This window comes from Pseudoliparis swirei, chromosome 2, assembly GCF_029220125.1.
Source record: "Pseudoliparis swirei isolate HS2019 ecotype Mariana Trench chromosome 2, NWPU_hadal_v1, whole genome shotgun sequence".
Lineage (NCBI taxonomy): Eukaryota > Metazoa > Chordata > Actinopteri > Perciformes > Liparidae > Pseudoliparis > Pseudoliparis swirei.
Window position 1 is genome coordinate 2,575,594 of NC_079389.1, and position 12,944 is coordinate 2,588,537.

The window sequence follows — 12,944 nt, forward strand, 5'->3', positions numbered from 1 at the left end:
TGCAGGTGCGTTAGTGGCTGATTGCTTAAGCGTGAAGATGATTGGCTCCTCGTGGTGCTGCGTGTGTGTGTGTAGGTGTGTGTGTGTGTGTGTGTGTGGCTGCTCTTTAAAACACAAACAAACCCCACGCTTGTTTACTTCCGGTTGAACCACAACATGTAATCCATAAGGCGTTATGCTTATGAGTGTGGCTAAATTCAGAAGGACACATAAACCTCTCCGGAGAGAAATAGTTAACAATAGTAACATCCAGCTGCAGCTGAGGACGCGTTCAGTCTGAACACACGTTATACCACAGCGCCCCCTAGCGGCGACTCCCGGCTGCAGCTGAGCTTAAAGGCCTCCGGTGTGGAACTGGAGCTGCTGGACTCTCTCTAGTGATGGTTGGAGGGCCTGGCTGGAAATCTCCTGTAAAAATCGGTGTAAACTCGTGTGAAATTCCAAGAAAAGAAAAGAAATGAATTGCTAGAGTTGTGATTTTTGTTTTTTGATGGAAGGAGGAAGAGCAAGCACATCTGAGCTCTTCCATCCGTGTACAGCCTCTTCTGCCTCCGTCAGCCCCAGCATGCACACCACTGGATCCTCATAACATATGGGATGCTGCTCCTGCATGATTTCATATTTCTCCTCCATTTGCTTCTGCTCTGCGTCACTCAGGCGCTGCTTGTTTTCTAGGCAAGGATAAAAATATCTCTCTCCACGGAGAGAAACCAAGAAGGACACACACACACACAGAAAGGGGGGAATCTAAAGACTCGAGATGTCTGCCTCCAGGGGAAATTCATACTCGGCCCCAACTTATTTCCATACAGCATCTACGTCTATTGGGGAGCGAGGACGTGTTCCGCACCTGGTTGCCGAACGGCATTTCGGGGGGGGAGGGGGGACAACAACCAAAAAGCGTCCCCGCTCGTATGAATATTCAATGTGTTTATGCAGAAATGACAGAACGCATTGAGAGCGCAGCGCATCAAAGTGTAATCAAATATAATGCATGTGCACCGAATGAAATATGCATGACAAATTGTCTGGAGCGAGCCCAGAGCACCGAGCAGGTCCTCTGAACCCGGTGCACAAAAAGCCTCATTGAAATTCCCTCATTACGATGAGGCACAACAGAGAGACGTGGCTTCTGATTACAGAGGCAGAGAGAGAGAGAGCATTGCATCCTGGACTGGGATATCATTTCACTGCTGGGGGGGGTCAACAAAAAAGCACACGAGATGAGCGTTTAGTCATTTTATTTACAAATGTTACTGTTTGCCTCGAGATGCCATGTAGCGTGATATATATTCTTCACATACAACTCATGTACAATTCCTCCATCCATCAGTGAAAACTCCAGATAAGTGCTTTTAAATATGCTTAGAAAGGATCCTAATAATCTGATAATAATAATTGCTAATCCCACCGATGAAAAAGGCACATAGACGAGAATACATGTAATACCACAACTCACAATGAGAAGAAGAGTGAGGACGCACACACACACGCGCAGAAATCTGACCAATTATCTTATCAACAATTTAACGCTTTTGACTAGTTTGGTGGTTAAAACATTTCATTTTTTAAAAATTTGCAGATGCATGCAGAACCCTTTTGTAGAGCCGTAATACTTCATATGATAAAAACAGGTTAAAGTAGATAACTCCTTCGCAAGCTTACCCTCTCGATCACACACGGGAACAGAACAATAAAAAAAGGGATATAATTCTCGACAGTGAGTCGACCGGGAATATATCCGTGGCAGTATGCCCCCCCCCCCCCCCCCCAATCATGTCACCCCGGTCCCCACCCCCCCCTGAGGTTTGCAGAGGCGTCGGCGTACAGGGCTCACGGGTTGTTTTCCAACGTGCTCTCCTCGTCAATCTGCTGGAGCACCGTCACGTCACATGGTGGTTGGCTGGCCGGCTGGGAGACAACAGACACGCAGCGTTAGAGAGCAGGAAACCAGCACGCCGCCGCGCTCGCCGCCGCACTCACCTTTGAATCGCGTGTAGCAGGCGTTACAGAAGAGATGCTTGTTTCGTATTCTGACCTCGGCGCCGGCTGCCGACCCTCCGAGGTCACACTTGCAGTCGATGCACTGCGGGGGGGTGGGGGGGGGGGGAGGAAGAGAGTTAGGAGTTAGCTACTCGAACCGGCGGTGAAAAGATGGAGGCGACCGTGTCCGGAGGCGGAGGGATGAGGACAGAGAAGAGGACCCTTGATTGTATGAACAGAGAGAGAGAGAAAGAGAGAGAAATGGAGGACGAGAAGGGCAAACGAGAGTCGACGATGGATCTCTGTCGGGATGCAGGACACCAAGCTCCAGGTGAGGACCAGCAGGAGGAACGGCGTACAGAGAGACGGCGTGACGGAGCTTGATTAGTTTGGTCTGGCAGGGTTTCGCTCCAGCTGGGAAGAAATCAGGACCTCGGGATTCACGAGGATTCAGCAGGTTAGTCGTGAAAGAAAAGAGGCGGCCAAAGGATCGTGGGGGGGGGGGGGGGGGGCGAGGTGTGTTGGCGGTGTGCTCTGGGGTCGGGGGGGGGGGGGGCGACACGCGGCCCAGCTCTCACCTTGAAGCAGGTCAAATGATAACAAAGCCCGAGCGACTCGATGATCATGGCCGCTCCCTTGCCCAGCGGGGTGTCACAGAACGTACACACTTTCCTGCCACTCACTGACCTGGATTACAGAACGCACAGCTGGGCGTCAGAGGGCCGCACACACGGGAACGACACCACCGCTGAACTGAGCGGCGGCGGCCGGGATCGGCCTTTGTGTTCAATATTAATTTGCGGAGACGCGGCCGATCCCGCGGGAGCTCCTCGACCGCAGAGCGCTCAGAAAACCACGTTTATCTGCATTTTTCATTCATCTCATTGTTTACCTATAACTCTTAAAACATGCTGAACAAAATAAAAGTGAATTCAGCTGTGAGAACAGAGAGTGAACGATACATGAAACTATATCACGTACAACAACAACAACAACAACATATCAACAGTTGGTTTAGCGCCGCCACCGGGAACAGGACCCAGGAAACCAGGGAGAGGTTAGCAGAGGGGGGGGGAGGAGCCAAAAGCAGCGCCGTGGACCTTTACCTGCTCCGCTGCTGCGGGGGGCCTCCGCCCTCAGACGTGGTGTCCGGGGAGGTGGCGGGTGACGGCGAGGGCGACGGCGACTGCCGGCACCAAGGGGAGGAGGAGGAGGAGGAGGAGGAGGAGGAGGGGGGGGGGCCTCCCACCCCGGCCCGCAGGGAGCCCATGGAGTAGGAGGAAGGCAGGGCCGAGGAGACGGGCCGCTGGACCCCCGCCGCCGCCGCCCCGCCGCCGTAGAAGCCGGCGCCGCCGGACAGCGCCGAGTTGGGCCGGGCGTGGCCCTGGGCGTAGGCGTTGCCTCTGGGCGTCCACGACGAGCGCCACGAGTTGTAGGAGGCGTCCAAGTTGTCGAGAGACTCGCCTCTGCAAAAGCCACACCCAGTTTACACCCAGTTTACACCCACGCCACGCCCACGCCACGCCCACGCCACACCCAGCGAGATGCATTCAACAGGTCTGGCTGCTCTCTGAATCTTCGGTCCAATCACATTTGAGCAGCCAGACGAGTAAATGTTGAGTACAGGGTGTTAGTAAGGGGAGGAGCCACACGTCGCCACCATCACACAACACAGACTGCGTACCTGCGCATGGGGGGCCCGTCGGACTCCTCGGCGGCGGCGGCGGCGGCGGCAGCGGCGGAGCGCTGGCGGATCCAGCTCCTGTCCATCAGCAGCGGGGTCTTCTTCTTCATCTCGTTGAGGATCTGCTGGCGCTCCTGCTCCGCCTGCGACGCCGACAGCTGAGCCTTCTTCTCGGCCGCCACGGCGCCCGTTGCTGCAGGAGGAGGAGGAGGAGGAGGAGGAGGAGGGGGTGGAGGGAAACACAACATTAGGCCGGCGGGGCGAAATTAAAAACGCTCGACCTCTGAATGAATGAGGCTCTGAGGAGGTCCGGTGGGATGAGAACATTGTTCGGTTCGATTGAATCACAAACGAGAGAATGGCCTCGACCAATGAGCTCACGGCTCTGAGGCCGCTCCTCGTTTCCTGACCGATCGTCTGATTGGTCAGATGTTTGATTGACAGCTGTAGGTTTTTTAGATTTTGCCGATCATCGCGAGCGGAGGGGGTTTCAGGGGCGAGCCCACCTCTCTCGGGCTCTCTGTATCTCATGATGTTGAGGATGTTCCTCCTCTCCATCTCCAGCTCGGACGCCGCCCGCTGACTCCGGGCCTCCTTGTCGCGGGCGCTCCTCGCCTGCTCCTCCTCCTCCTCCTGCCGGAGAGCCGAGACCCCCGGCCGCACAAACACACCTGCGGCGGCGGCGGGTCCCACGTGCAGACACACACACAGCGGGTGAATGTCCCTGACCTCACACGGTGGTGCAGCCACAGGTGAACCACAACGACGGAGAACACCGTCACTTCAAGAGAACGCTCACCTTTACTTGGAGGCTTCTCCTCTTCATCAAGCTGGGGAGATGATTGAGACTTCATCCTGTCAAATAAAAGACACATTTATTTAAAAGAGAAAAAGAAAAGGAGCCACGCTCACAGGGGCCCTCTTCATTGAAGCCACATGATTTATATCCTCTTGGTTTCCTCCAGTAAGTACCAGTTCAACTATTTTGGCATGTCAAATGTGACAGTGTAAAATAAGGTTCTAAGAGATTGTTTGAATGATTCAGTACAAGTGGAGCCAGCCAGGAACAATACAGCCTGGACACACAGCCTATATATATATATTATATATTTATATATATGTATTATGTTATATATATTATACATATATATTAATATATATATAAAATAACAATATATAAATATGTATATGAATATATATAAATATGAATATATATATACACTACCGTTCAAAAGTTTGGGGTCACTTAGAAATGTCTATATTTTTCAAAGAAAAGCACAGTTTTTTCAATAAAGATAACATTAAATTAATCAGAAATACACTCTCTACATTGTTAATGTGGTAAATGACTATCCTAGGTGGAAACGTCTGGTTTCTAATGAAATATCTCCATAGGTGTATAGAGGCCCATTTCCATCAACGATCACTCCAGTGTTCTAATGGTACATTGTGTTTGCTAATCGCCTTAGAAGACTAATGTCTGATTAGAAAACCCGTGCAATTATGCTAGCACAGCTGAAAACAGTTATGCTGGTGCTATAAGCTATACAACTGGCCTTCCTTTGAGCTTGAAGTTTGAAGAACAAAATTAATACTTCAAATATTAATCATTATTTCTAACCTTGTCAATGTCTTGACTATATTTTCTATTAAATTTTCAATTCATTTGATAAATAAAAGTGAGTTTTCATGGAAGACACAACATTGTCTGGATGACCCCAAACTTTTGAACAGTAGTGTATATATATTTATATATTAATATGTTAATACACTGGTGTTAGTACTTACACTTACTCAATTGTTGATATAGGTTGATATATTTATTCTGATTTTTCCTATATTGTCATTCATTATCTGTTCATATAACAACCTTCATTCACAGGAGGAGTTATAATAATAATAAAACCTGTTATTTGTATAGTACTTTAAAGGGACTACGTTTTCAGGGTTTATTATTGTATTTGCCTACAACGACATCAGCTAACAAGTATTTGTTGTTCACACTGTAATAAATCTTCACTGGGAGGACATTAAATAAAGTGTGGCCCATTCAACCTATTCATTATTTCAATATCCTAAAATACCATAAGATGAATTGTAATCAGTGAACTTGAATCATCCGCAGCGAGCAGACAGAGAGAAGCTGCACTGACCTGTCAGTGAAGGACAGGGACGGAGTCACACTGGCAAAGCTGGCGGCCCTTTAGGTACAGAGGAGCATGTGTGTGTGGGGGGGGAGAGGTGAGGAGGAGAGAAGAGGTGGGGAGAGGTGGGAGAAAGGTGAGGAGGTGAGGAGAAGACGTGGGGAGAGGTGAGGAGGAGAGGTGGGGAGAGGTGAGGGGAGGGGGGAGAGGTGGGGAAAGGAGGTGGGTAGTGGTGAGGAGAGGGGGAGAGGGTTCCAGCACAAAGGTGGAGGACAAAGCACATGCAGACACGTTAGTTGCACAGACAATGAAGCTGTTATGTAACAGGTATCATCCACAGGGCGTATGAGGAGCAGGAGGAGCAGGGGGAGCCGTGGCTCTACTGACCTCTGCTGCTCCGCCAAGGCTCTCTCCTCCTCCCTGCGCTGCTGCTGCTGCTCCGCAGCTTCCTGCCACCGCCTCTTCTCCTCCTCCCTCTCCTCCTCCTTCCTGCGCTGCCACCTCAGCTCCTCCTCCTCCCTGCTCTTCCTCTCCTCCTCCTGCTGCTGCTGCCTGTCTCTCGTCTCCCTCTCCTCCTGGAGCCGCCGCAGGTCGCGCTCCTCCTCATCCCTCATCCTCCTCTCCTCCGCCTGCCGCAGGCGCTCGATCTCCTCCCTCCGTTTCCTCTCCTCCTCCTCCCTCTTCCTCTTCTCCTCCGCCTGCCGCAGGCCCTCGAGCTCCTGCTTCCTTTTTCTCTCCTGCTCCACCCATGGAGGCGTGGCCGGCCGGCCGGCGGGAGAAAGGTACGAGAGTGGACCGCCGGAGCTCACCTCCTGACAGAGAGAAGGTGGGATGGGGGAAGAGGAAAAAAAGAGGAAAAGAGGAAAATAAGGATAGAAGAGGAAAGAGGAAAAGAGGAGGAAAATAGGCAAAGAGGAAAAGAGGGAAAGAGGAAAAGAAGGAAAGAGGGAAAATGTAAAGGAGGAAAAAGGGAAAGAGGCAAAGAGGAAAGAGGAAAAGAGAGGAAAATAAGAAGAGGAAAAGAGTTAAGCGAAATAGGAAAACAAGAGGATAAAAGAGGTAAAGAGGGAAAGAGGAAAAGACATTTAAATCAACGATGACTTATTGTTGCAAAACTTCGAGCCGGAGAGACTTCAGTCATAAGACAGGAAACACACAGGTCACATGACAGGTCACATGGCATCATGTCAACAGAAGTGTGTTCAGGACCGCCCTGAGTCACGCTGAGTCATTAACATCATCAACACACAACACACAGCTCCTGTTCCCTGTCAGACCCCGGGGAAGCTTCAGGTTTTGAGCTTCGATTGAAGTGAAATGAGTCGTCACCTCCTGCTGGTCGGCGCTCCTGGCCACCTCCTCCTGGTCCTTCAGCCACTCCTCCTGCAGCTTCTCCTGGTCGCGTTTATATTTCTCCTGGAAGAGGAACAAAAGGCAGGGAGAGACGTCAGCGCCACGCAAATGAAATGCCACACGCACACGCACACACGCAAATATTAAGAAATATATATTGGCAGTCAGGGTTCACACACATGGTGACCGATGGATTTCCAGGACTTTAAACCACATTTCCATGACCAAACATGATGTGACATCTGGGTGTATACACAAGTATATTAATGACACAGATGAATGAGACAATAGTTTGATTAAAATAGTAAATATGTATATGCATGTTTATTCTTTTAATCAAACTGTGTAAATGAACATATGAATATAACAACATTTTCATGACTTTTCCAAAACTTTTGGGATTTCATTTTTTTAAAGGACTTTTCCAGGCCTAGAAATAAACATTTTACAATTCAAGGACTTTTCCAGGTTTTCCAGGACCGTACGGACCCCGATATAAAAACTGGCTCGTATTGTTTCCGGATGATACCCGGCTCACCTACATGTGATCTCACCTAAAGGAGCTCGCTCTAAAATTTGAATTTGGGCCTCAAAAACCCTCAAGGCCTCACACAGCTACATTAAAAAAATGCAAATACACACTGCTTCAAACAACCCACTCGCTATAACACACTACAATTCACCAGCACCAAACAGAACCAACGCCTCTCCACTAGAACCTGAACATTGTCTCCTTGTTGCTATGTAGTGTGCAGCGACAAGGTCAAAGGTCAAGGCCCGTTGTTACGGTCGCCGCTCCGCGAGCGCGCCTCCGTGTACCTGTAGGAGGCGCTCCTGCTCCTTCTGCCATTTCTCTTGTCTTTTGCGCTCCTCCTCCGGGTCCCAGGACCAGCGGCTGGAGGACGGGATGATGGAGGGGACGGGGATCTGCACGCGGAGAAAGAGACGCGTGACCTCGCCGCTGACCTCAAGGTCGTCAAACGTGACCAATACAGCAGGTTTGTACAGTGAAAGTGAGAGCTGATATAAAGCTGAACTCATTTGAGAATGTAGAAGCTTCTTAATAATGTCCCTATTCCTGCTATAAAAGAGGAAGAAATGGCCGACTGTGTCCTGAGAACACGACTCACATCTGGCATCGCGGACTCTGATCCTCCTTGAAAAGAAAAGGAGAAAGCGTCCAGTCAGTCCTCGTGTACACGCAGAGAAGCAGGTCCCCCCCGAGGCGACACGCCGCAGCCACACACACGCGACGGGCGCATTACGTTTTCAACTGGAGTTTCCAAGTCCTCGTTGAAAACGACAAACAATTGATGTTTCCAACAAGCCCCTCCCCCCCCTCCCCCGAGCAACAACGGTTAAATGTCACCCCGCTCGGACTTATTGATCGTCTCGATTCAAGATCGGCCGCCGGTTGACATTTAAAGTGGACCCGACAGGTTCTGAAGAGGAAAATCAATAAGCCCGTTGCGAGGAGCGCAAGCGCAGACAGCGGTGAGCCGCATGCGCCCCGAAGGATGCAGACGCTGTGACGGGCCGGCATGCGTACGGCTCGGCGTGCAGGGCAGAGAGAGGCGATGGCCGCCGCGTGGTCGACCTCCGGCGCTCGCAGAAAACACCACGGGGTTTCAAAAGGTGTGTGTCTGTGTGTGTGTCTGTGTGTGTGTCTGTGTGTGTGTGGGCGGTAGGCCGGCGAAGCGTCCGACATGCTGGACGCCGCTTGTGCCGCTTTTTAAAAAATACTGTTTTATAAATGTCCCTTTTTTAATTTATATCCCCGATAAGTTTTTTTGAATTTGACCCCCAGAAAAAACACAGCAGCCGGAGGCCCGGTTTGCACCGAGAGAAAGGTGAAGAGGTCACTGCACACGCAAACACCGTTTACCACAGAGGTAGACCAGCGCACTGACACGGGGCCCCGAGACACCTGAAGGAGGGGGAGGGGGAGAGGGGGGAGAGGGGGGGGGGAGAGGAGTCGATTTCAATCTGTCGGCCTCATAATAACCGCTAAGTGACATTTATCAGATGATGATGAGGCCGTGACCGATGACACGCATGCAACAGTCCCTTCAAGCTGAGAGACAGAAGCAGAGAACCCGGCCCCCGAATCACAAAGAGTCACGATCACGATGATCATCATTCAGAACCACCGCGCCGCCATTCGGTCGGTGCTTCTTCTTTTTACCTTTTTCAAAAAACTCTGACCTCCGTTTTAAGTTTTTCATAGATATGGGTTCTGAGTCTACATGAGGGATAGAAAACAACAACAACAACAGGAGACAGTGAGGCCCGGTAGAGGAGATACCACCAACACATGGATTACACTCACAGCCGGCATACGAGTCACATGACGTCTTTTATAATTGTGTTACACGACGCGGTGAATGTCAACAGAGGGGACGCTCCTCAACCCGCTCCTCATCGTGCGCTCTGCTCTTTACCTTTGCTCCTCATCGTCACCTCCTGCTCACGGAAACCTCCGTTGACTCCGTTTGAAGTCACGTCCTGCGGGGAGGGGGGGGAAGAGGTGAGGAGAAGAGGAGGGAGAGGGGTAGAGGTTAAGGGAGGGGGAGGAGGTGGGGAAAGGGGGGTAGAGGAGGTGGGGAAAGGAGGCGGGGAAAGATGGGACGAGTTGAGGAGGAAAGGTGGAGAGAGAGGAGAGGTGAGGAGATGTGGGAGGAGAGGTGGGAGGAGAGGTGGGAGGAGGTGAGGATGAGAGGTGAGGAGGAGAGGTGAGGAGGAGAGGTGGGAGGAGAGGTGAGGAGGAGAGGTGAGGAGGAGAGGTGAGGAGGAGAGGTGAGGAGGAGAGGTGGGAGGAGAGGTGAGGAGGAGAGGTGAGGAGGAGGTGGGAGAGGTGAGGAGGAGAGGTGGGAGAGAATGGGAGGAGAGAGGAGGAAAGGGGGGAGGAGAGGTGGGAGGAGAGGTGAGGAGGAGAGGTGAGGAGAGGTGAGGAGGAGAGGTGAGGAGGAGATGGGCGAGAATGGTGGGGAGAAGAGGAGGGGAAAGGGGGGTAGAGGAGGTGGGGAAAGGAGGCGGGGAGAGGTGAGGAGAGTTGAGGAGGAGAGGTGGGGAGGAGATGGGTGAGAATGGTGGGGAGAAGAGGAGGGGAAAGGAGGTGGGGAAAGGTGAGAAAAGGGGGGAGGGGGGGGGATAAACTCATTAAAAAAGGAGCCACAATACAGAAACAGAACCAGAGAGTTGGACCCCGGGTTGCTCACCAGCACCGGGTGGGCGGCGGCCTCTCTGTGCGGCAGCTTCTCCACAGAGGCGCCCGAGGTGAAGTCCAGGATGGGGCCGACGGCCTCGGGGGAACCTAGAAGCACCGGATGGACCACACTGGTCAGATTGATGGTCTTATGGACTGTAAACGGCGAGGGGGGCGGAGCTCTGTCCCAGCCTGGTGAGGCGAGGCAATGAACAAACAGAAGGAGTACAAAATAGGAGGTGCGTTTGTTTTTGCACAGGAAGCCACGTATTCTGTTCCTGTGTGTGTGTGTGTGTGTGTGTGTGTGTAGCAACACATCTGACACATGGTCGTCTATGTACAGGAAGCAGGGCACCAGGCGGTGGTGAGACAGAGAAACCTTCCCCAGCCAAGCAGCCTGTTGAACACACACAGCGCCCAACAGGCTCCACCACCCCACTCAGAGGTCAGGTGAGGTCAGGTGAGGTCAGGTGAGGTCAGGTGAGACTGATGTAGCGGCAACATGTTAGCCGGCGACACCAACACTGTGCAAACAGAACACACAGGGGACCCGGGGGGGGGCAAGACTCCACAACGACAACACTGCAGGGATACAGCGAGGAGGAGGAGGAGGACGAGGAGGAGGAGGAGGAAGAAGAAGGAAGAGGAGGACAAGAAGGAGGAGGAAGAAGGAGGACAAGAAGAAGAAGAAAAAGGAGGAGAGGAAGAAAAAAGAAGAATGAAGAGGACAAGAAGGAGAAGGAGGAGGAAAAAGAAGGAGGACAAGAAGAAGAAGAAGCAGAGGAGGAAGGAGAAGGAATACAAGAAGAAGAAGAAGAAGAAGAAGAAGAGGAGGAAGGTGAAGGAATACAAGAAGAAGAAGAGGAGGAAGGAGAAGGAATACAAGAAGAAGAAGAAGAAAGCCACTGATGTCAACACAGTCTTCCCTCATCAGACTAGAAAACAACAACAACAACAGGTCCTCCTGCTCTGCTGTCATCACGGATGATTTCACAATAATTTACGGACCAATTTAAACTGTCAAAACTGTTTAGCAACGAAGCAGAGCTGTCAGTCCAGGAACACACACACACACACACACACACACACACACACACCACACGCTCACACACACACACACACTCACTGTTCCTGCCGTGGTGCCGTATGTCCATGACCAGGCTGCCCTCCTGCAGCGCCTCCTCCATGCAGGACTTCCAGCCCGTGTAGCTCATCTCTGCCACCTGGCGGCCGTTCACCGTCAGCACCTCGTCCCCGACCTGGAGCGGGCACATCTCGGCCGGGCTGCCTGCACGCCGCGGAGGAGAGGTCACGAGAGGTCACGAGCAGCATGGAAGGTGCACATGTTCTCTGATGGACCTTCGTTTTAGCCATCTCATTGAAATTTAATTCCTAAGAAACGATCATGTTTCACTCATTTTAAATATTCCATGATCCGACCCGCTGCAGCCGGTCCCAGCTGACATTTAGAGTCCAATCAAGCTGCATGTCTTTGGACTTTGGGAGGAAGCCGGAGAACCCGGAGGGAACCCACGCTGCCACGGGGAGAACATGCCAACTCCAGACAGAAGGACCGCCCGGACCGGGATGCGAGCCCGGGCCCTCTGGCTGTGAGGCGACTGTGCTCGCCACTACACCACCGTGCAGCCCCGTTTAAAATATATATTACATCTTATTAACGACGTAGTGAGATCAATCCTATAGGTTGTTCCCGACCGTCTTTACGTTGCTCTGCGTGACGCGGGTGAGAACTGCCTTGCTCGTCTACTACACGGCTGCAGGATGAGGTCATCTCATGCATGCTGTTTACGTTTGGTCTTTCTTAACCTGTCGCTTTATTTGATTTCGAAACATCCCACCCAAAGGACTGCAGCTGAAAAAAAAAAATTCTGAATAATGATTCGTGTTCCTCATCCTTCAAAATAAATGAAAAGAAATGAGACAAAGGATGCCTAGAGGACACGTCACTGAATTAAATGAGAAGCGAGTGAAGGCGGAGCAAGTGGAAAGAGAGGCTCAGACCCAGCAGATCTGACCCAGATAGATGCTGCCCTACATAGGTCTGGCATCGCCACGGCGATGGACTCGAAAAACCTGCTGTCAGCCATCCAGCGGGGCCGGGCTGAAACACACACACCAGCCCCTGGGCTCCGTTCTCCTGGAGTACCGATGGCGTCGAAGGCTCACGCCATACTGGGAGGAGTTTGGCGGTCGCTGCTCGGCCGTTACCTGGCTGGATGGACGCCACGCGAGCTCCGGTGGAGTCCCAGGCCGCCTGGAAGCCAAAGTCTCTGCTGCTGTTGGGCTTCTGGTTCAGGCTGATGCGCGACTCGCAGAAGTTCTCCTACCAAAGCCGAACACAGCAGCACCAGGTGAGACACAAACACTCCGAACTAGAATGGGCACTCGGTAGAGCGCATACCTTCGCATATCCCAAGATTGGGCATTGAATTATGAACATGTTGGCATTAGTTGCATGCCAATTGGATAGAAATTGACCGCGCTATGGTAAAAAGAAGATTTGGACCTTCTCATGACCTTGACCTTTGACCCGATCAATCCTAAAATCTAATCA

General features: G+C 51.7%; 1 protein-coding gene across 5 annotated transcripts in view; it reads right to left on the reverse strand.

Annotated features, from left to right (window-relative positions):
* Positions 1-1,224: 1,224 nt before the first annotated feature.
* The window catches only part of lmo7a (LIM domain 7a), a 50,771-nt gene continuing 39,051 nt past the window's right edge, over positions 1,225-12,944 (reverse strand). Inside the window, exons 14-31 of one of the 5 annotated variants that reach the window (XM_056438483.1) lie at positions 12,599-12,713; positions 11,496-11,657; positions 10,383-10,561; positions 9,606-9,669; positions 9,350-9,406; positions 9,050-9,091; positions 8,295-8,320; positions 7,984-8,091; positions 7,141-7,227; positions 6,199-6,623; positions 5,821-5,868; positions 4,467-4,522; positions 4,174-4,338; positions 3,668-3,860; positions 3,090-3,449; positions 2,562-2,670; positions 1,984-2,086; positions 1,225-1,911 (exon numbers count right to left, since the gene is read on the reverse strand). In XM_056438483.1, coding sequence (XP_056294458.1) covers positions 1,889-1,911; positions 1,984-2,086; positions 2,562-2,670; positions 3,090-3,449; positions 3,668-3,860; positions 4,174-4,338; positions 4,467-4,522; positions 5,821-5,868; positions 6,199-6,623; positions 7,141-7,227; positions 7,984-8,091; positions 8,295-8,320; positions 9,050-9,091; positions 9,350-9,406; positions 9,606-9,669; positions 10,383-10,561; positions 11,496-11,657; positions 12,599-12,713 — 2,322 coding nt within the window. In that variant the 3' untranslated portion in view covers positions 1,225-1,888. The remainder of the gene's footprint in view (positions 1,912-1,983; positions 2,087-2,561; positions 2,671-3,089; positions 3,450-3,667; positions 3,861-4,173; positions 4,339-4,466; positions 4,523-5,820; positions 5,869-6,198; positions 6,624-7,140; positions 7,228-7,983; positions 8,092-8,294; positions 8,321-9,049; positions 9,092-9,349; positions 9,407-9,605; positions 9,670-10,382; positions 10,562-11,495; positions 11,658-12,598; positions 12,714-12,944) is intronic. The other 4 variants (XM_056438505.1, XM_056438514.1, XM_056438490.1 and 1 more) reach the window with 4 other exon arrangements.